Here is a 22,437-nt window from a genome sequence, read left to right on the forward strand (position 1 = left end):
CAGAACAGATATGTGCCACAGAAAGAAAGAAAGAAAGAAAGAGAGAGAGAGAGAGTGAAAGAGAGCGCGAGAGAGAGAGAGAGAGAGAGAGGAAAGAAAAGAGAGAAAGAAAGAGAGACGAAGAAAGAGCCTCCCTCTAGTTTTCCCAGCTTCCCATCATTCTTGCAGAAGAAAAAAAAAAGGAAGCAGCATTTGCCAGCTGCTGTTTTCCTCTGTGTAACGGAGAGCAGTCCAGTTATACTCTCTCACACAAAGCTTGGTCTGGCCTAGTATGCACTTTATACACACGCATTCTTTATATCAGTTTTCATCCCTTTAACAAACTAAATCTTCATCTATTACGAACAGTGCCCGCTGTTCAATGACAAAAGTCTGTATCTTCCAAATCAAATGTACAAACATGCACCATCACACACAATACCCACTATCCACATGAAAAACAGCAAAAAAAAACCCAAAACAAAACCAAAAACATATTAGACTACAAGACTGACACCAACACCACCCAATCTCCATATGACAATGAGTGAATCAGGCAGAACAAATCACTGAGATGCAGCTGTGTTTTCGGTGGTCATCAAACCCCAACCAGTCCCTTCAGGCAAGAAAAGGGAAATGGCTGAACGTTTGACACATCCTGCGTTAAAACCAAGATACGAAGTCTTATGTTAATGACCCTACCCCATCCAATACCAACCTATAAATGAAACATTAATGAATTTTAATTAGCCACACACACATCCCAGGCATGGATCCCTGGGCATCAGAACTATGTCACGTGCCAACACCATAACCGCAAAGAACTGTCCGTGCCAGCTAGCCTGACCAGGTTGAAAGCCAGAACCAGCTTGTCAGAATACCTCCACGTGCCAGGCAGCGTCTCTCCATCTCCCTCTCTTTCTCTCCCTCTCTCCGTGTCCCATAAAGGGAAGAGCAGGGGATGGCCGTAAATAAACAGCAGTGACAGGCATGCAAGAGGAGTCTGCTTTAATCTGCTTTAATCTTCTATGAAAAGGAAGCGTGTTAGTTATGGGAGAAATGTGGAGCGATGACACTTACACACACTAATAAGTGACACTACGTCATCTTCACTCTGCAGCTGTGCTCTCCTCTCTCACTCTCGCTCTCGTTCTCGTTCTCTCTCTCTCTCTCTCTCTCTCTCTCTCTCTCTCTCTCTCTCTCTCTCTCAGTCACCTTTAATATCTTCTCTCACCTTGTCCTATTCACTCTTTTAAAGTTAATATAGTGTAGAGGACATTTACTCATAGTGAACTGCGCAAAAAAAGAAAATATATGTGAAGACTATTGATACACGCGCTCTCACACACACACACACACATATATATATATACATATATACATTCTAGTTTACAAGTGAGTGTATATGATCCAGCACAATTAAAACAATGAAAACATGAAAGCATATTCTGTGTTTGTGTTGTGTTGTGTGACTCTCATCTGAATAAGGATAACCATTTGCAGTAAGTCATCTCATGTTTAAAAGAAGTATGATTCACCATAAACCTGAAATTACAGTAACTCACATAGCAACTAATGAAAATATTAGGTTCTGTTGCTTATTTTTCAAATTTGTTTGTCCCAAGCTGTCAAACTGATTTGGGTTAATAGTGTTGGGATAAAATATCATTCTCAGTGGTTATGTAATGAAAATATAGCAAAGCAAAATCAAATCTATGTCTTCTGTCTAATAACCAGGACTTCATTTAGGATAATCCGAAAGAACCTTATAATTATGATGTTCTTATTACTAAACTTCAAACACTGCCACAACTAAACTGACACTGATAAAGTACATGGACACACAGTTAGTAACAAGCTCCCAAGTTCAGCTAGCTTCAGTATGCCAGCACCGTCCCATTTGACGGCAGTCTGTGTTGGCCCCAGAGGTGTGTTATTTTCAGTCTGAATGTTAAATGTGACCATGGTCAGTATGCTGTCCACTGCCCACTGACCCCCTGACTGCACCCCCCAACACACACACATGCATGCGCGTGCGCACACACACACACACATGCACGCATGCGCGCACACACACACACACACACACACAAACAAACACCCCTCAGCAAACGGATTGAGTTTCCTCTAGAGATGAGAGACAGTCAGGAGTTGAGGTATGGGGAGACAAAAATAAAGTTGACATTCTAAATCTGGCCTTCAGCTTACTCATTCTGGATCTACGCATTTAATGAGATCAGCTGTGTTGCCTTACATTAGACAACCATGAAACAGACATGTCACAAAAATACCAGCGAGAATATTATGCTGTCACAGATCGAAAACACGTATTAGCTATAACGACTGAAACATCTGCTGTGAATTTCCTTGGAATGAAAAAAAAAAAATCACCACATGAAAGAGAGAACAGATAGTGTATTTGTGTGCGTGTGTGTGTGTGTGTGTGTGTCTGAGTGTGCTTGTATGTGTATAGTTTCACAGCAGAAGAAACACAGCACACACACACATGCCCACCGTAGCTCATAGCCGAAGTGCATTCATAATGTTCATTGCTGTATTCGACACATTCACACTGTGTTTAAACTGCACTGAATTCAGTCTGTATTCAGACCACCTTCAGACTGCTTTCTGACTATGCTTAGACTGGTGGGACATGTTCAGGTTGTCTTCACATTGTGTTCAGTGTCGTGTTATCATTTTGTTCAGAGTGCGTTGAGTGTGTTCAGTTGCAGTCACATGTAGTGCTGGCCATGGTTCCCGAGGCAGCTGACACGTGACTAATTATAGAGTGGAATTCATGAGGACGTTCTTTCTGGCATCTTCTCAAACAGCCTGGCTCTGTTTCCCTCTGACCTTAGCACAAGAATCCCTATTCTGGTCAGATTTAAGGCATATACTAGAGTCATTTTCTCTTCATTAGCCGACAGATTCACCAAACACCAGATTGAGCAAACTTCACAGTCCTGAAAAACACCTCTTTATCTGGAATTTGCAATCAAATCATATACAGCTTTTTCATTTTTCAAATAAATATACATGACTGATAACAACAGTCATGAAACACATTCATACAGAGTGTGTGTGTGTGTGTGTGTGAGAGAGAGAGAGAGAGAGAGAGAGAGAGAGAGAGAGTCACAATTCTGTGCAGTGTTATGCTATGCCTCTGTCATATTTTGATAACATTTTGATTTAATATTTTCTCTACATAAGCCAGATACCCACACTGAAAGTTCTTTACTTCTACAAACTGAATCCCACACAGTGCTTTGGTATACAGCAAGTAATAAGGTCTATTTGTAGTGTAAATCCAAGCAAAACACCTGCCAGTCAATTCATCTGATAAAACTATTTAGCGAGTTCCAAGCTTCCATAACTGTAACTTCTCGTTGGTCCTTTGTAACTATGGTCGAAGCCATTGATTAGCCTCAGGACGGTCTCTCAACCAATATTTCAGAGATTCACAAAACTGAAGATGAATCCTTTTTCCATAAAGCAAAATGATGAAGTCATAAGCTACTTTGTCATAACAGCCAATGCAGCGTTGTGTGTAGTTAACAGAGACATAAACGAGCACACTGTGTTGTACCGTACGGGAATGAACGACTATCTTAATAACTGTCATGTAATTAACAACCACATGGTGTTTATCTTAAGTTTTTATAGAACGTCAGCGTGACTTTACCCACTGCAGACATCTCGGAATTTCAGTTTACTCAATGATAACCAGTGCATTTAATAGAGCCATGTTCGTCATATTTCATCCATGCATCATAATGCATTATATAGACACTCCATATATTTAACCCCAGCAGCCCAAAACCCACCGCCGTAACTCTGTTACAATTATTAAAGTGTGCGGGTCCCTTAAAATTAATTTTAGTTGTGTTAAAAAATTCAAATGCCATATTTTTGATGGCTCTTCTTAACCTTCTTTCCGTCGGCTCAATGAAACTAAGCTGGAGGGCGGCTTTCACTGTTTTTAAGGGGGTTCGATGCCAAGTAACCAAGAATAACCAGAGTCTTGTGTTTTAGTTGGACGGCGAAATTACCAAAAAAGAAATGATATTTTATCTTATTTTAACGGAGAAAGTTGCGTTTCTCTGTTTAAACATTAAACACGACGCGAGACACGCTACTGAGGTGACAAGCAACTCCTGCGCACTTCATCAACTTTTTGCCATCTAGTTATTGAACTAACTTGTAAGCTAAGAGGACACGTTTAACACCAGTATGAGCACAGATTCCGCTTTATTTGACTGATTTGTATGACTTACCTTATGCTGCTGAATTGTATCTTGCTTTACTGAGAAGTTTTGGAATCGAGAGTTGTAAACATGATTGTCAGATTCCAGCGTTGAGCAACTCCCTCTTCCCGCGAACCCAGAACTCTCTCTCTCTCTCTCTCTCTCTCTCTCTCTCTCTCTCTCTCTCTCTCTCTCTCTCTAGTTCGATATGTTTTGCTGAGATGCCATGCAACACATTAGTGGCGGTGCAGACTCTTACTATTTCTCTGTCTTACTTAGTAGTGAAGAATGAAACTCTCTCTCTCTCTCTCTCTCTCTCTCTCTCTCTCTCTCTCTCTCTCTCTCTCTCTCTCTCTCTCTCTGATAATAAGGTTTCTGAGCGTCATTCAGTATCACCAAAGTGGTGGGGGCATGCGTGCACTCTAATGGCTCTTTCGCTATTTTATCAGAGTTAGACCAGAGTCAGGCTCCATGTACTCAAAATGACCGCATTCCAAACGCCATATGATACTAAAGGTTGGTTATTAAAACGATTTATCTGACCGTCTCGTTTATTTGTTTGTTGTTTATTTGTGTTTTGTTTGGTTCTTTTTGTATTCTGGTACACACTGCATTATGTCTCATTAATCCGATAAATTAACACTGATAGAGTCTGACAAACTCCCTTCTCGCTCACAAACAAAGTAGTCGACACTATTCAACCACGCAGTGTGAAGTGCAGACTGGATGAACAGAAACATCTGTTCTAATCTCTGATATGAGGGGATTTATAAACGTTTAGCATTTTTTGCCCCATGCCAGATATTTTGCTTTAGGGCAGATAAATTATGTCATCTCTCCTAAAACAATCAGAGATGCTCCGATTAAATTAGGGATCCTCTATGTTCAGACTTGTAGAAACGCATTTCTTTGAAGGATGTTATTATTATAGCTATGATTAAGAGTTCAAATTGAGTTAGGGTACTGGTTTTTAATCTTTACTTACAGTAGTGTGTGTGTGTGTGTGTGTGTGTGTGTGTGCGTGCGTGTGAAGAGATGAAACGACGCAGATTACTGTTGTACTGATGCAAACCTTCAAAAACGAGAATGGGCACTGCTTGAACTGATAAATGAATTTGACACAGGCTCTTTACACAGCAGGTACACACACACACACACACACACACACACTCATACACACACTCATACATCACATTGCCATTAATAATAAATCACTCCTTCACTGACCACGCCGGCTGCACTCCAGCATTATTCATCACACACACACACACACACACACACACACACACACACACACACACACACACACCAAATAACCCCACACACTGCATAACACATGAGTTTACAACATTTCATCACTGATTTAGCAAGAGAGAGAGAGAGAGAGAGAGAATGACTTCATACAAACCGCTTCTCTCCCTTACCTGACACATTAAGGTGAATGTTAGTCATTGATCCTGATTAGCTATCTCTCTGATCAAGATGTCTGAACATCTCTAAACGTCTCTGATCATCCAAGTGCCTCGTTTATGGAACTGCTGATTTATTGTGTAGTTTCTTGGTTGGTAAGTGGTGCATGCATATGTCATTATTGAATGTTGTAGTGAGATCCATTGAAAGACGACTAACTGGCCATGTTCCTTGGGGTGGGCGTGTCAGTTTGGTGGTGAGTGAATGAAACACAGATTAGGTTAGAGAGATGAGGTTACAGATTAGTGGACTTTGGGGACAATGTAAATTGATATACACACAGGACAAAAACAACACAGGAGGGAAAGAAATTATATCTCTGGAACTCTGAAGCAGCCTTTAAAAAGTATGTTTTTGAAGTGATGTATATGGAGGTTGTTAGCTTCGTGACTTTTGTGTTAGATGGTCATGATGTTAGTGAGAGATTGACAGATCCTGTGGCTCATTAGCACCCCCTGGACCAAACATTAGGTAACTACACTCATCACTCAGCTCAGAGTGACTGGGCTTCTCAATGTGAAGTTTTTAATACCCTTTGTGAAATTGTATAGTTCAAATGATGGAATTTTGAATACAGTCATATATGATTATATATTGGCTGCTCAGTATAATTCTTTATTTTATTTTCTACTTCAGATAAATTGTTCTTTTGTTATCTCTGTTCCTTTCTCCATCTTTCTCGCCACACATCCTGTGCATACTGGTTCCTTTTGGTGATACTCAGATGACTTTTTGTATGATTACTGCAGCATCTGGCAGCCCAGGCACTGTATTTCCTGTATGCAAATTAGTTTGTTTATAATTTCCTGTGACTAGTCTATGACTATGCTTTCTGCTTATAGCTTCACCATTGAACAAATTCCTTAGTTAACCACCCAACTCCTGAGCTAGAACATTCCAGATCGGCAGCTCCAGAGCAGAAGAACATGCTCCATCTGAGCTTCAGTTGGAGGGAGAATAGAGGAAGGGGATGTTGTGTGGTGAACAGAAAACCATATCCTAATTCAGACCAGAAAACATATGCAGACTCACAGAAAAATATAGCTATGTTGGGTCTGTCAGAGTTGTCTTTCCTGGTAGATACTCTGGTAAGGCTAAAGAAACCCTCCAAGACAAAAACAAAAAACCCTGAAAAACAATTCAGTGAAGCTTCCTCCAGCAAAGAGACAGTTAAAGAGAGAATAAGGGCGTGAATTAAAAGCTTTCATTGTGGGTTTTTTTTTTATTTTTTATGAATGTCGTGTGAGTAGGCAGGACAGAACTCCCTCAGAAAGCAGAAGACCTCTGTGTGTGTGTGTGTATGAGTGTGTATTCACCAAGTTCTTTTCTCAAGCCCCAGGGCCCCTGCCGATGTCATCATTGTGTGCTGGGGGCAGCAGCCAATCACAGCTACTGCTCTGGACATTCCAAAGCAACAAAACAAATGACCCACACCTACTTACACATGCACTCGTGCACATACACACACACGCTGAGTGACAGGTTTGTGGCCTCAAAGGCATTGTGTCAGGCAGTGGAGTGTGATGCTGGAACAAGGGAAACAAGGGGAGAGAGGGAGAGGAAAAGAGTGACGCAAAAGAGAAAATAAAGAGTGGATGTGGACATAGAGAGAGAGAGAGAGAGAGAGAGAGAGAGAGAGAGAGATGGAGAGTGGGCACAATATGAACAGAGTACAGCTGTGTTGTAAGTACAGCTGAAGTATTGGAGAGGCAGAGAGCGAGGGAGGGAGAGAAGAGAACATGAAGAACAGAGGAGGCCCAGTTTGGGAGAGAGATTGCAGAGAACTGAGGCAGTAACACCTAAATGTCCTATCCATGCTTTTAACTGTCATGTCTTCTCTGTGTGCATACAAAGCTACATCTTAAGCTATAAATATAAAACATAACAGAGTAAAACAGAGAGTAGAAAGAACCTCTCAAGGTTTCATTTCCTTTCATAAGGTTTAATAAGGAACCTTCAGTAGAATAGAGTAACTGTGAGTACTGTGTGTTGTGTGGAACCTTTGGCAGAGGGTTCTTGGTGGAGGGCTCAACAGAAAACTGAAAACGAAACCCGCCTGGTATCATTTTTGGCGTGCCGATGAAAACCTGACTGAGACATGAATGATAAACAACAATGTGATACAATGGAATCATGGAAGAACACATAGAACCACACAGTTAAACATTCATTACTACATCACTGTGTGAGTGATTGTATATTGGACATTTACAGAGAGTCTTGGTAATAGTCTCTTTATTCAGTCAGTCAAACAGAGACACAGATCTGTGGCCTTTGAAATCACAGTAAAGGTCACATGCCGTTAGACTTACAGCTCTTATAATGGTGTATAGACTTTGACTGAGGGAGTTACACACACACACACACACACACACACTATCAAGCACACACACAGAGTGGAGTCCTGACCTTGTCGTTCTTCACTCAGTACACCAGTAGAGGTCACAGTAGAGTTGCAGAGGACACACAGATTTACACTTATTTGTGCTCACACTCCAACACACTGACTGGCAGTCATACACATGCGCACACATATGCACATGGAAACGCAAATGCACACGCATGTGCACATGCACACACACATGCACATACACACACTTCTACTGCTAGTTGTTTTTTTCTGTTTCTTTTTCATGATGCTGGTGTTACAAGTTACTTAGAAAGTAGATTAATAGTGCCATAGATTTTCCCAAAATTCATCTCTCCTTTGGTTCTACTGAATTTCGCACAATAAAGGTTAGCTACAACTTAACTCTCCATTCTTTGTGGTTAGTTTTATTTTCTGCAGAGCGAACCTGTCCCAAATGCATTGGACATTTATGCGTCAGAGAACAAGGAACATTTTTTAGTTTCTTTGTTTTTTGATTCATTTTTTGTAACAAAGTGTTTCTGCTCCAGTGGTGAACACAGGGAGTGGCTGATGGGTAGGCCTGGAAAAATGTGGGTGGGCCTGAGTGACACTCATCACCACACGTTTTCTTCAACAGGCTTAGATATTTACAATGTGGTGACCACAACAATAATACTGCCACTGCTGTCATTGTTGTTCGTGTCCTACTTAAAGAGCAGACTAAAAACTAAAGAGGAAACCGTACTGGCCTGATCTTCCGCCAGATGAGTTCCTTTAGGAAAACGGATGAATGATAACTGTTTAGCCATAGTTACAATTAATAATTGCCAAGCAGCTGCAAGGCAAAACTCAGACAGAACTATTGGTGCGAGTTAAGGTTAACATAATGTAATGTAGCCTAACGTTGGTCGACAGACATAAGAGAGGAAGTTCTGAGTATCATTATTATTAATACATATTTCTAATTATTCCCAAGACAGAACAATTCACATTCAAGGTAATTAGTAAAAATTAAACTTTAAAAAAAATTGTATTATTAAAAATATTTATTTACATGAATCTGAATGAGCGAGCCGGCTGTCAATCTGAGCAGGCCTGGGCACACCCCAGCCCACCCATAGATCCTCCTCTGTTCTGCTCACACTGTCTCAACAAACAACTACTAAGCTGAGGGTTCTAATACTGAGGGTTCTAATACTGTGGGTTCTAATACTGCAGCTACAGAGCAGCGACTTAAGCTCCAGTAAAGGCACTTATACCAGGTACCTGTATTCCTCACACCACTAAGAAAGAGAGAGAGAGAGAGAGAGAGAGAAACTGAGAGAGAGAAAGAGTATGTATGTGTCTGCGTACCTGTGTGCATGTGTGAGTGTGGGGTAACACAAGTGCATGTGTTTATTAGGCAGTTTTTCCAGTCAGAGCTCATTAGAGCCAAACAGAACTCAGCCAGGGCCAGTAAGGACCCAGTCAGAATCCACTCAAAGCCCACTCACACTGCTGGTCTACAGAGTCTTATAAAGAGTGAGCTGTGAGAGTCTGACTCTGCTATTACACTGTGTGTGTGTGTGTGTGTGTGTGTGTGTGTGCGCGCGCGAGAGAGAGAGAGAGAGAGAGAGAGAATGAGTGCGGCTGTGAGCATGAGTGCCATTGTGCGGGTGCCTGCACAAGAGAGAGAAAGACTAGGACAAAACGCTGTTAAAAACTCTGATGCAGTAATGATTTCAACATCTGAACATGTTTGAGTGATGACAGAGAAAGAGAGAGGGGGAGAATATCCAGACCCCCAGTAGGCTGATGAAAACTTTAAACTGAACAAAGAGCACGCATTATTATTACTGAAAGCCCATAATAATACTGTAAATGATACTTCATAAGGCCCACTGTATACCCTCAGCTCTAATGTGTTCTGAGCTTGGCCCAGATGGCTGTTAAACTGCTTATCGTCAGTGTGGACTGAGTCAGACAGCTTATAGACAGTAAACTGAACATATGAAACCAGACGAAACCATTACAAACACTCTCATGTACGCAAGCGAATGCTCAAACACACACACACACACACACACACACACACACCATTTAACACCATCAGTGGACTAGTGAAAAAATAAACTGGTATAGTATAATGGAGCCTGATGCCTATGAAATTTGTGAATGTTCATTTTCCATTGTAAAATTTCCTGGACTTGTGGAGTTCATTTCAGTTGTTTTACATTCCATTAACACCTACGTTATTGCACCTACTTACCTGAGTGGTTTACCTGGCTGTTGTCTTCACTCTTCATTTAACACTGCTGTAAACTGCACTTCTGCAGTACTCACTTCTTATCAGAGTCCTCAAGCAGATTCAAAGTCATATCCAACAATCAAGCGAACTGGTGTGCTTATAGAGGGAATGTTTTTCATTGGCATCATTGTAGTTCACCTGGCACAGAACAGGTAGAGATGTGTCGGATGGCGAATACCTTGGCAGTGGTATGCCACAAGATGATTGGGCGAGCAGGGCAGGAATAATAGTTGGGCAGGAGAGGGCTTGTCCAAGGCCTTGTTTTTTCTCTCATGATAATGTTAAAGGCTATATGATATGAGTAAAAAATTGACTGTGAAGATAACACTGATACTACTCTGATGAGTGCAGCTTTGTTGCTTCTTTATGAATACAGTGTAATAATACAGTCCTCTATCAAAGAAGGGCTTAAAATACAACCTTCAGGTATGAGGGTTGCTAAGCAGTGCTTATTTAGATGTTTGTTTTCCTTTTCCTGAATTACTGTCAAACAGGAATCTTAAATCTTGATGGGGATGCAAACCAGAATGTCTGACAGAACATGCAGGGCACCGTGTGTTATTTAGTGAATAGCATAGCTGTTTGTATAGTTTAGCCGTTAAACTGTGGCAAACATAGAAGCAGATTCTACCATTAAATTTCGCATGACGCAATCTTTGTGATTACCTTTGCCTTTACTCAAAGTCAGCACGATAGAATCTCACAACAAACAATAACAATGTTGTGAATGTTAAACTCTTTCAGCTCTGAGAAAGCTATCCATCAAGCCCCCCCCCTACACACGCATACGCACACACACACACTTGTAATCTATCAAACCATGTACATACATACACACACGCACGCACACACACGCACATACACACACTCACACTCACACTCCAATCTTTCCCCCTGTGTTCTGATCCCAAATATTTTAACACTAAATTGCACAAAACATTCAGAACATTCATTCAGAATCTACAGAGAAACTGCACATTCTACACACAGCCTCCATACTCATTTTCACCACTTACATCTCTCTTTTCTCTGACCAGCAGAGGAGTGCTTTTGATGGACTGGTTCCTAAATATGTTTTTTTGTTATTACAAAGTCCCCAGATGGAAGAGAAATCTCTAAGAGGGGGAAGAAACGTTTTTCAAAAGCAAAAACCATCAAGAAGCCTTTCATTAACACACCGTAAAACTACATTTTGATTATGAAGCTGTTTTTCAAATCTGAAGAGCCAAATCTCATTTCTCTGCTTACTTTGCCATGGTAATTGTTTACATAGGCGAAACCAAAAAAGAACCCACTGGAACCCAAGATTTGGCCCTGAACCCATCCTCTAAACATCCATTAGCACCTCATAAAGTTGAGCATTGCAACCACATTCACATCACTTTTCATTTAGGACAAACCCAGAGTTAAGTAAACAGTGTTTACCCTTTCCACAGTCAGGAGAATATGTGAGAGAGAGAGAGAGAGAGAGAGAGAGAGAGAGAGAGAGAGAGAGAGAGTGGTCCATGGGCCTAATGTTCTACTTCAGTCTCCTGTTGGCAACAGATCTCATCAGTACATTGTTCATATTTGTTGCGGAGAGGGATATAACTGTCTTCCGCACCTAGTTTGGAACTAGAACACGAATCTCAGACAAATGGTTCATGTTGTACGCTATTTGACAAAATGTCTATAGAGCGGTCTGCTCAAATTTCCATATGTTAAGCTGAATATCACCTGATCAGTATTGTGATGTTATTTTGTCCCTCCAGGAATGGATGTATGGAGAGTGAACAGAGTGGCCATTTTCAAGTGTCAGACAGTGATCCTGCCTTTAAAGAGGGCTGAGATATCTATGTCACTAAGAATAATATGTATGCACATACATCATGCGTTGTCTGAACTTGTTCCAGCAACCAGCATGGAAAATGTAACACACAAGCAAGCTAGCTAGTTATCATCCTCCTCATACAGAGTTGCTCTTTGCTCTTTTGAGCTCCTTTTTCTGCTGCACAAACCAAAAAAAGAGAGACAGAGCCAGAAAAGAGATGTTTAATGTGTTACATAACATGCACTTACCAACATAGAGTTGATAGACACAACAGTTATTCAGACCCTGAACACTTGTGTGTCAGATGATGGACAAAGTGTGTGTGTGTGTGTGTGTGTGTGTGTGTCTGTGTCTGTGTGTGTCTGTGTGTGTGTGAAGGAGAGAGCGGGGAAGAGAGAGAGAGAGAGAGAGAGAGAGAGAGCGAGGCACAGAGAGAGAGAGAATGAGTGTGGCTCTGTGTGTGTGTGTGTGTGTGTGTGTGTGTGTTGATGGTAGTATGTTACAAGCACATGAGTGAACATGGTATCTATCTGTCATGTGCCATGCCAGCTGTCTCTCGTTCAGAGAACACAAGTCAACACATACTCTCTTCAAACACTGCTCACAGCACAGATACCATCACACACTCTCTGGCCATTCACACACATTAGAACACTTTAAACAGGTCTCATATTCAATACAAGCATTTGTACTGCAGTGCATTTCAAAACATCATCAGCTACTTACATGAAAAACAAAACAGTTTACACAGCCACACATAGCATTAACAGTAATTCTAACCAATTCCGTATTTATTGATAGGATTACTAATCAAGAATATTACTGATGAATATGTTTTATTAACTAACAGTAGTACGAACAGAAGTGTTGATCGATAAGACGACTCTATCGGTATAGTAATATTTACTAGTATTTGGAGTCTGATAGCAACATTGTTCTGTAGCATTGCTGACCAACTGAAATATTAAATACTCACAGTGCTGACCAGTAGTATTTTTGACCAATACAGTGCTGGCCCATAGGATAACTGACAAACAGCAATTAGTGACCAGTGTTAGCACTGACCAATAACATTACTGACCAATTACGTTAGAGACCAATAGCATTGACCAGTCATTGACAGATGGCCATTTGGGGCCAGCAACTGTGTCTGTTTAAGTAAGTGTGCTCCAATGTAACAGATCATGTGAACATCTTATACAACCACCAATCATGTCACTGCCCTTCACCATAATGACATCATACTAAGGAGGTGGGTGTTGGGGATATGGTCAATACTGAGAGTGTTAAGACTCGGTTTATTTTGTTTTTACCAGAACTACTTTTTTTAAACAGGAAATTCTTAAGATCTCACTAATCAAATTCAGATGGACAGGACGACACAAATGCCATGTGTAAATTAAACACACACTTTTGTGGCTCGTTTAGGAATGCTCCTTCGCTACAAAACACCCATTTTATGATGAGAAGTTCATGCAAAAGTGCTGACAAAAGGCCAGGTTTGAGAGAGAGAAAGAGAGAAAGAAAGAAAGGGGGGTTAGAGTTTGAGAGTTTTAAAACTTTGCTTTATTTGTGAGAAACATAAGCCCTTTGTTCTCATGTGTGCAAGCAAGTAGTGTCGGTTAAATCTGCTTCTCCTGAGATCTATGTGTGTAGTGTGTGTATGTGTGTGTGTGTGTGTGTGTGTGTATGATGTAGGTGAGAAAGGTTATTTAAGAAAAACACATAACATCGCAGTCAATTCTTTTCACATTTTTTATATGCAGATCTGAAACTGGGCTTGTACAGAAACAGACAGAGAGATCAGCACCTCACACACACCACATAAAAGATGATAGAGAAAAAATATCCCTCCATCAGGATGAAAGAATTTTAACACAGCAATATGGTAGATCTGTCCACAGAGGATGCCAAATGTTTGTTCTGTTCTGGTGTTAAAAGTTGTCAAGTCAGTTTCATCCCTCTTATTCTCTTACAGCTTTCCTGATTGGTCCTGCTGTTCAAGCTCCACCTCCCTCAATGAATCCAGGAATGACCAGTGAGAAACAAACAGATCTTTTCTTTTAATTACTCTTAGTTCTGCATTCCCACAGTCAAACAACATTGATAACAGCAACGAGGATAGTGAACACAACCATTTCTTCATTCGTTCATTCATTCATTTGTTCATTTGTTCAGTCAATCAGTCAGTCAGTCAATGAATTAATCCATCCATTGATCAGTCAAAATGAAAATAAAACCAGTGCTTGTTGTCTCAGTATGAAAGGTGGCCAGAGTTCTTATTGACTCAGCTGTACTGACTCTGAGGAATATTGACAGTTTACTGAAGATTTTTGAAACTATGGCATTGATGCTGTAATGATCTGGTGTGTGTGGTCATTAATGCACAAATTGAGGTTTCTATTTGTGTATATGTGTCCCAGGTTCAGCTCTACTGAAACTAATCCTCATTAAGACCGAACTTAACACCTCTCCACACTTCAGGGCTGAGGTAAAGAGTTAGATATTTTCCAATATTCAGATATAAAGCACACAAATTAGCCTGATGTTCAAAAAGCTCTAGAATATGTTTCACTGAGGTATTCACAAGGTGAGTGGAGCTATTTTAGACTACAATCTTTTTCAGCTGTTTTGTTTGTTGGTGGCAGATATGCGTTGGTGTGTATGCTTAAAGTGACACTTTAAATAAAATATAACAACAACATTGTTTATAATAATGAGAAGAAGAAGAAGAAGAAGAAGAAGAAGAAGAATAGTTATTAGTATTGTTGGTGGTGGTGGTGGTGCTGCTGCTGCTGTTATTGTTGATGTTGATGTTGATGCTGATGGTGACATCAGCATTATTCTACTGTAACACCATATGACAACAGACATACAGCTTCTAGAGTTTTTGAATGTTCCGGAATAGAAGCGAAAAGAATGGCAGTCACAGAGAAAGAGAGAACATTGAATATGATCATAATTGAAACATGGTGTGTTTAAGGCACATTCCTGAGAATAATAATCGTGGTGCTAATTGATGATGCCATCGTCTGTCTCTGTGTTAAATGTTGGCTCACCAGTTTGTCTTTGTGCTGTCTGTTCTCTGTCCTTTCTGTCTATCGCTGCTGCCTTTTTCCTGTGTTCTCTTTCTCTGTGCTGTCTGTCTCTATACTCCCTGTCACTGTGCTGTCTATTCATTATGCTATCTGTCTCTGTGTTGGCTTTTCTCTATACCTACATACAGTGCAGAGATAAAACATAGTCATTGCTCCGTGGTAACTGTCAGTGAGAAAAACAGACCAAGCAAGTTAGTGATTGACAGGATAGGACTCCTAAGCCTCCACTGTATGAGGCTGGTCTCACTCATTCAGACACTCTGAGATGGTGACAAGGATTCACTGTAGGTACAGAGGAGAAGAGAACGTTATCCATCTGTGTCAGACATTCACAAGAGAGATCCAGCTCCACTACTCCATCACAGAGTGGTTTATGTGTGAGTTTGGAGGGTTTTCCTTCCATCAGAACAGGCTTGTGAGTGTGGTCTGGGATGGACTCAGGCTTTCATGGGGGTCCATGCCTCCAGGTACAGCTGTCAGTACCTGCTTCACTGGTATGGAAGTACTTGTTAGGTCTGTGAGGGCATTGGGAGTTGTAGAAGGGCTCATGGAGGCATTCGAGAGCTCAGACAGTGGACCCGAGGGTGACCCACTGGGCAAAGTGGACCCGTCAGAGACCTTGTCAATGCCTGTGTTCTCCTGACGAAGGAGATTCCGTCTGAACTTGGCCCTTGCATTCTGGAACCAGACCTGTGGAATAAACATGAGCAGACTAAATATAATTACAGCAAACGTCTAGCATGAACAGACTTCTAGTTTTCTTTTTGATAGGTAGATCTGAGATTTATGCAAAACTTCTCTTTCCCCCACAATCATTTTTTATATTATCATTTGTGTTCCTATTACATACACTACCTACTTTAATTCCACACAGTCTTTTTAAATCCAGTGTTCATAGGGCTCTGCATAACTGCATATCTAACTAAACCAATCAAATACCATGTACTCAAACGCTATTAAAAGTTAAAATCACTCAAATTTGCTGAGTTACCACAACCTCAAAAATAATTAGAGATAGTACATCAGAGATGACTTGCATGGTATTAAATTTAGTTTTATGGAACTGATTTTTTAAAATTGAAGGTCAGTTTTAAAAAACGTTTACAATTAAGCTTGACAGGACAAAAGAACTGTTAGATGCCCACTTGCAGGACGCGTTTGGTCAAGCCAGTTTTCTGAGCCAGCTGTTTCAGATCCTTGGCATCGGGGTTGTGGTTGATGGCAAAGTAAGACTTCATGGTACGAAGTTGGTGGTGTTTGAAGGAGGTGCGCATGCGTTTGGACTTCTGATTGGAGGTGTAGTGTGTGTCCCTGTCCAATGGATCACTTTCATTGTCAGCACAGCTGAGAGCTAGACAAACCACAGGAAGGCAAAAGTAAAGGAAATTTACATACAACTGACTGGAATAATGCAGAGAAATAGGTTAGTCTGTGTTCAGTACTGTCCGACACTGTATTCTACTTTTAGGTGAACCCAAGGACAACCTATATAAAGTTTACATGTAAACCAGTGCCTGACTTTATACATTTTATTTCGTTTTCTTAGTATTCACCATTATACATTTTATTTCATTACATTTCATATCAAACGCTAATGTCACGTCATGTTGTAGAATTATAAATAGATAGATAGATAGATAGATAGATAGATAGATAGATAGATAGACAGATAGACAGATAGACAGATAGATAGATAGATAGATAGATTAAAAGCGGCATTTTGATGTTCCATGGCTCTTGTTGTACTTATATGATAATATCGGTAATAAATGTTTACAAGGGAAATGTTTTGAAGTGATGCCTAACTGAGATAAATCTTATTTCAGACGCCCTCTGGTGGAGACAGAGTTGGATGACTGGATGGACAGATGGGTGGAGGGATGACAGCTGATTTTCAGTTTCTGCTCATGAAAAGTTTAAGGCCTCAACACTGTTTACAACAAGAGAGCCAATAATGTGTTCAATGTGATAAAAATATGAAGTGTTACAGTTAGACACATGATTGTTCGATCAATCTGAAAATGAACTAAATTAGAAGTTCAGATTTTTCAATCTTACCCTCAGAGGAAGTTTCTTCAGAATTAAAAAAAAAATGTATATATATATACTGGGTCAGCTCTCAGAAAAAAAAACACTCCTAAAGAAAGCCCTCTGATCATCCATCCACCTAGTGTGCTCACGCAAATGTCTCTGGGTGTAAGTGCCCCACACACATAGAGAAGTAAAGTATAGAGAGAGAGAGAGAGAGAGAGAGAGAGAGAGAGATGTCTTAGGCTGAGATTTCTGACCTCTCATCAACTTCTCTGATGTTTTGTGGAGTTTCAATGAAACACACAATCGCAGCATACCAAAATATATTTTACGTTTTCTCTTCTACACGCCATTGGATATACAAACCATCTACCAACAGCCTAAAAGATGTTGTTGTCATCATCATCATCGGTTTGCACGCCATCATCGTAATAGTTTTTTTTATTTATTTATCAAAAACAACGCGACATTATCATTATGGAGATCATTATTATTATGGTGATCTTGCAAAACAAAAACGTGAATACAAGCAGAAGTTGTACTGTGTGATGCTAAACGGCTTTTTTATTCCTGAAAGGATAAAATATGTCTGTCTGTGGGAGGTTTGTCTTTGCCAAACTCACTGGGGAGTCTTTATCCGGAGGTATCGCACAGGTGCGCTCGTGTTCTACAAGCTTTTCCCGACACTGATTTACTGACCCAAAACTACGACTGCTAACTACGACTCACCAAATGGGGGAGGGGAAATCAGATTCAGAAGAACCTCTCTCTATCTCTCTCTCTCTCTCTCTCTCTCTCTATGTCTCTCTGCTAAAAGTGAATCTTGAAAGTTGTGGTCTCCGTCGAAACGCTTTCCCACTACTTCTACTTTCCCACTCGTCTACTTCTATCGTCTGAAAATCCTTGTCCTCGAGCGTTCACTATCTCTAGTGACCATATGGGCTATATGGGTCTTTGGGATTACAGCTAAAAAAGAGCACTTTTTTATTAACAGCAATGCAAGTTGTTTAGCAAATAAAGACGTGTGTTACTAATGGGATTTTAATGAGAGGAGGCTGTCCATCACTATAAGTTAAAAAATGGTCAGTTTGTTGATAGCTTAGAAAAACTTTAAAGACTATGATTTGTTATTTAAAATAAGACGTAATCATAAAAATGCTAAGTCTTTCTTATAAAATGCTTTGATTCATAATTTTAAATGAGACGCAATCATAAATCGTCTTATACTGTATTAAGAGCTATTATTTCTTTAACTTCGTTTTGCAAATGATTGATGCAGTAGATTTAATAAAACAGAATCACAGTTGACAAACTTTCCCATGTAAAACAAGACAGTCATAAAACAGATCTCCGTTTATAAGTCTCAAGAGTTTAAGAGTTTTTGAAATAAAAACAGTAATAGCTGCTCGACAGTTATGATGAGGGGAACATGTATAATTTGTTTTACGCCAAAAAAAAGCTAATCTGCATTACTATACAAACTCCTCCAGACAGCAGAAAATCATTACAGCAGAAAAACTGGGCAAGAACAAAAGACTACAGCGCATAATTAGCTAATTGCTGAGCTGTAGCCTAAATTTCCAAAGCCAAGTTTCCCGACACCAATGTATCATGCTCTACGCAGATCTTTGGCTACGCATGTTAGAGTTACACGTGAAAAGAGGAACCGACTTTAGCTTTGAGAAAAATGTATATTGTTCATCTGATCTTTTAATACCACACTTTTTTGAGAATAATCAACTTGCCTTTCCACAGTAAATCATATTCTATTCATTAATGCACTGATGAAAATCTTGGAATTTTTGAATAGCTGTTCGTGCAAGAAAAATCCATGCCACGTTTGCAAGTCAAGTTTTTAAGGGCGATTCTTGCTTAAGTAAGTCTCGGCACTAATTTACCTAATAACATAGTTTTTCGTTGACTTGATTTTGTGCTAATGATGACTGAAACTTTTGCACAAGTGTGCACAAAACTTAACATTATATAAACTTTATATAACTGATATACTTCATTAGAACAACCTTTCACCGATCACTTAGATACTTATTTGATATAATGGGAAATTAGTCGGTTATTTCTGGGGTAAAATTAAATCGTATTCTCTTTGTCAGATTGTCGGAATAGATACGATTAAAATATCATTACAATTCCAACTATTCAGCACTATAATCACTGCATTTATATAGATAGATAGATAGATAGATAGATAGATAGATAGATAGATAGATAGATAGATAGATAGATAGATAGATAGATAGATAGATATAAAATTACTGAATGTATGCTTACCTGCATTGTAAGCCGCCAGCTCCGCGCCTGGACCGGGGCTTTTTCGTTTCCTTGGCCGTCCTTTTTGCACGGTGGGTACGCCATTATAGTACGGCAGTCCCAAAGAGTTCACTGTTCCACCAAGTCCTTTTCCAGGGCTAACGTCCGTTTGACTGAAATGTGACTGATATTCCTCGTGTATTATGGTCTCAAAATGTAGCCGACAGTAAACCAAACTGTCCCGCATTCCGAAATGATCGCCGGTGGTAAGCATTTTATTACAGCTGGTACAGGTGAAACAGTTCAAGTGATACACCAAATCCCGGGCGCGCATCACCATTTCTGAGGCGGAGATGCCGAGGTGACACCGGGAACATCTTTGGACGGAAAACCTCCTGCTTGAGAAAACAAGTCACAGCGAAACAATTCGAAGTTAAAAATATGTGCAGGAAGTACATAGTAAAATTATTTATTTCTGCAAAAATGTTACTCTGTCGCAGTGAGAAACGTCTGCAGTTGCTCTCTTAGCAGACATACAGTTTTAAAATTGGAATGGCTGATTAATTGCAAATCAAAGTGGGGATTCGTGCAGTAGACTACAGACCTGACTTTTTCGATTTTTGCAAAGGTTAGACTATAACTTAACAACGTTTCCAACAAAGAATGAGTGAAAAACATCGACTGTTTACATTTTGCAAATCATGGTACGCAGCCTGGGTTAGTTTAGACTATGAGACCTTAAGTTCAGACCGTGAGACGTTGCTTATAAATGGGAGCATTTGTAAAAGTGTAATAATGAATTCTCTCTCTCTCTCTCTCTCTGTCCTTGTGTGTTTGTGTGCGTGTGTGTGCGTGTATTAGTGTGTGCCTGTGTGTGCGAGTGTGCTTGTGTATATGAATATGTTTGGTAAGCTTGTGTTTGTTATTCTTATTGAAAACACAAAGAAACCAAACGAAAAAATAATGCGCCATGTTTTACCTGTAATAGTCCTCTTTGCAATAGATGCTTCCATCCTTACTGAAACACGTGAGCTCGGACTGCAAGTTCAGTTTGCATTCACAGCACTTCAGGCAGCGCATATGCCACTGTTTGTCCACTGCGAGAAGGTAATACCGGTCGGAAATCTTACCGCCACAGCCTGCGCACAGAGCCATCCGGTCGCTACTGACGGGCGTCATACTCTGGAAGACCGTACAACAGTGGAAATGTATATTATGTGTATAGTCCGATACGTTCTGTTTAGAATGGTGCATTTTCTTTTAATGGGTGGTTCCATTCCCGAACCTGTTTATGGTGCCAAAATAGGCTACAGTTGCGTGTTTATTTTTTCAAATTTAGTTTAATAGCATTTTGAAATTAATTAAAAGTTCTACTTGTTTTGTTGTTAATTGTGCAGTTACGAGTGAATGCCATCGATTGAAATAAATATGTTAACATATTTTCTTAGACTGTTAAAAAAACAGACAGGCAAAATATCATAAAAACAACCATACAGACACACGAGTGCGCGCACGCACATACGCACGCACGCACACACACACACACACACACACACACACACACACACACACACACACACACACACACACAAATGCAAAACAAAAAGGACACAATAACATTAAACTCTCTTGAACATAAGTCTCTCTTGAAGTCTCAATTATTCTTAAAAGTGCTACATCGTCCGTGAAATGCATTTAACGGAGCTAAATCACAGCTAAACAATTGATGAAGTACATGCAATTTACGCAGCAAAGCTGAGAGGAAATTATTGCAATAAAATCAAGCCATCCAGATTCAGATTTAGTCCCATCAAAATGCCCTGCAAACTCACAACAATATATCAGTGCATGTACGGCATCTAATATTTTGCACCCTTAAAACGTAGGTTGACCAACAGTCAAATATCATTTCAATTCTTAAGAGATTTGTTTCTGTTTCGTTTGAGGGTTGTGTCAATTAATTAACCTTTGCTATCCTATATTCGCTAATTACCAAGAATTGTCACAATTATGAATGAAATGTCATGAAGCTTCTATTTCTCTATGGCGTGTTCGTCATTATCAAAAAATTTAAAGTGGCTTGAGAGAAATATATGTGGACTCAGAATAAGAGTTTAATTAGCCTATCTCTCCGCAGAGTTGACTGCTTACGTTGTTTGTTGGAAAACATTTTTTTTTTTTTAAGAGGTCTAAATGTTAAGTATGTAAGCTGTAGCGGCTGCTTTACTTATCTAAAATTCTTCTGACGTGGAATCAGGGTCTTAAAGCATAGTATATGTCGATTATCCACACATATCGCAACGAAAAGGTAATCACCTACGTTAATATGTTACTCAACAAAGAGAAGTAGGAAGCGTCCAAATGTAATAATAACTTACAGTTTTCTATTTATTCTTAAAATTGCATTCCTCTTTCTGTTTTTTTCCAAGATAGCGAAAGACTGCTACATAATGACAAACACAGTTTTCTCACCACCAAATTCTCATTTTAAGTGTAATTGGATGAGAATTCAGTGTGATGCACGAAGAGACCATAAGTCGCTACCGTTAACTCACAGATTCGGTTTCGCCCATGTCAATAGTCGAGCTGATGGTGCGAGACACTCCTGTGCCTCTGTGATCCTTCTCGTCAATGACCCCGTGCATGTCCGAGCTGGCGGAGAGGCCGTGGAATAACATCGCCGCCAACTAACACCGACAGTCACACGAGACCTCCACTGATCTGTAAGCCAAAACACCTCCATATGACTCAAACCTCGCATATGCATTGAGTTTGGCCAGTTTTTCCTCTATAAGTCAGAATCCATGCCCTTCGGGAGTACAGGCAATATTCCAAAGTAAATGGTGAAATTAAACAATTGCTTTTTGCTCTGGTAGACATCATCGGACTAGGCAGTAAAT

At 40.0% G+C, this 22,437-nt stretch overlaps 1 protein-coding gene across 1 annotated transcript; it reads right to left on the reverse strand.

Annotated features, from left to right (window-relative positions):
• Positions 1 to 15,640: 15,640 nt before the first annotated feature.
• Positions 15,641 to 22,218, reverse strand: LOC115807912 (LIM/homeobox protein Lhx2-like). Its single transcript, XM_030769114.1, has 5 exons — positions 22,093 to 22,218; positions 20,517 to 20,719; positions 19,559 to 19,932; positions 16,384 to 16,589; positions 15,641 to 15,928 (listed from the first exon to the last, which is right to left on the reverse strand). Exons 1-5 carry the CDS (start codon positions 22,213 to 22,215, stop codon positions 15,641 to 15,643), a joined length of 1,194 nt encoding a protein of 397 aa, XP_030624974.1. The 5' UTR covers positions 22,216 to 22,218.
• Positions 22,219 to 22,437: the final 219 nt, after the last annotated feature.

The sequence above is a fragment of the Chanos chanos genome, chromosome 3 (genome assembly GCF_902362185.1).
Source record: "Chanos chanos chromosome 3, fChaCha1.1, whole genome shotgun sequence".
In the NCBI taxonomy this organism is placed as follows: domain Eukaryota; kingdom Metazoa; phylum Chordata; class Actinopteri; order Gonorynchiformes; family Chanidae; genus Chanos; species Chanos chanos.

What these genes read in the sequence shown, in the direction of transcription:
- LOC115807912 (XM_030769114.1), bottom strand. Translation starts at nt 22,215, where the DNA reads ATGTTATTCCACGGCCTCTCCGCCAGCTCGGACATGCACGGGGTCATT. An exon ending in TGCAAAGAGGACTATTACAG is followed by an intron (nt 19,933 to 20,516) that starts GTAAAACATGGC and finishes TTTCTCAAGCAG; the next exon opens with GAGGTTTTCCGTCCAAAGAT. An exon ending in GCTGGCGGCTTACAATGCAG is followed by an intron (nt 16,590 to 19,558) that starts GTAAGCATACAT and finishes TGGTTTGTCTAG; the next exon opens with CTCTCAGCTGTGCTGACAAT.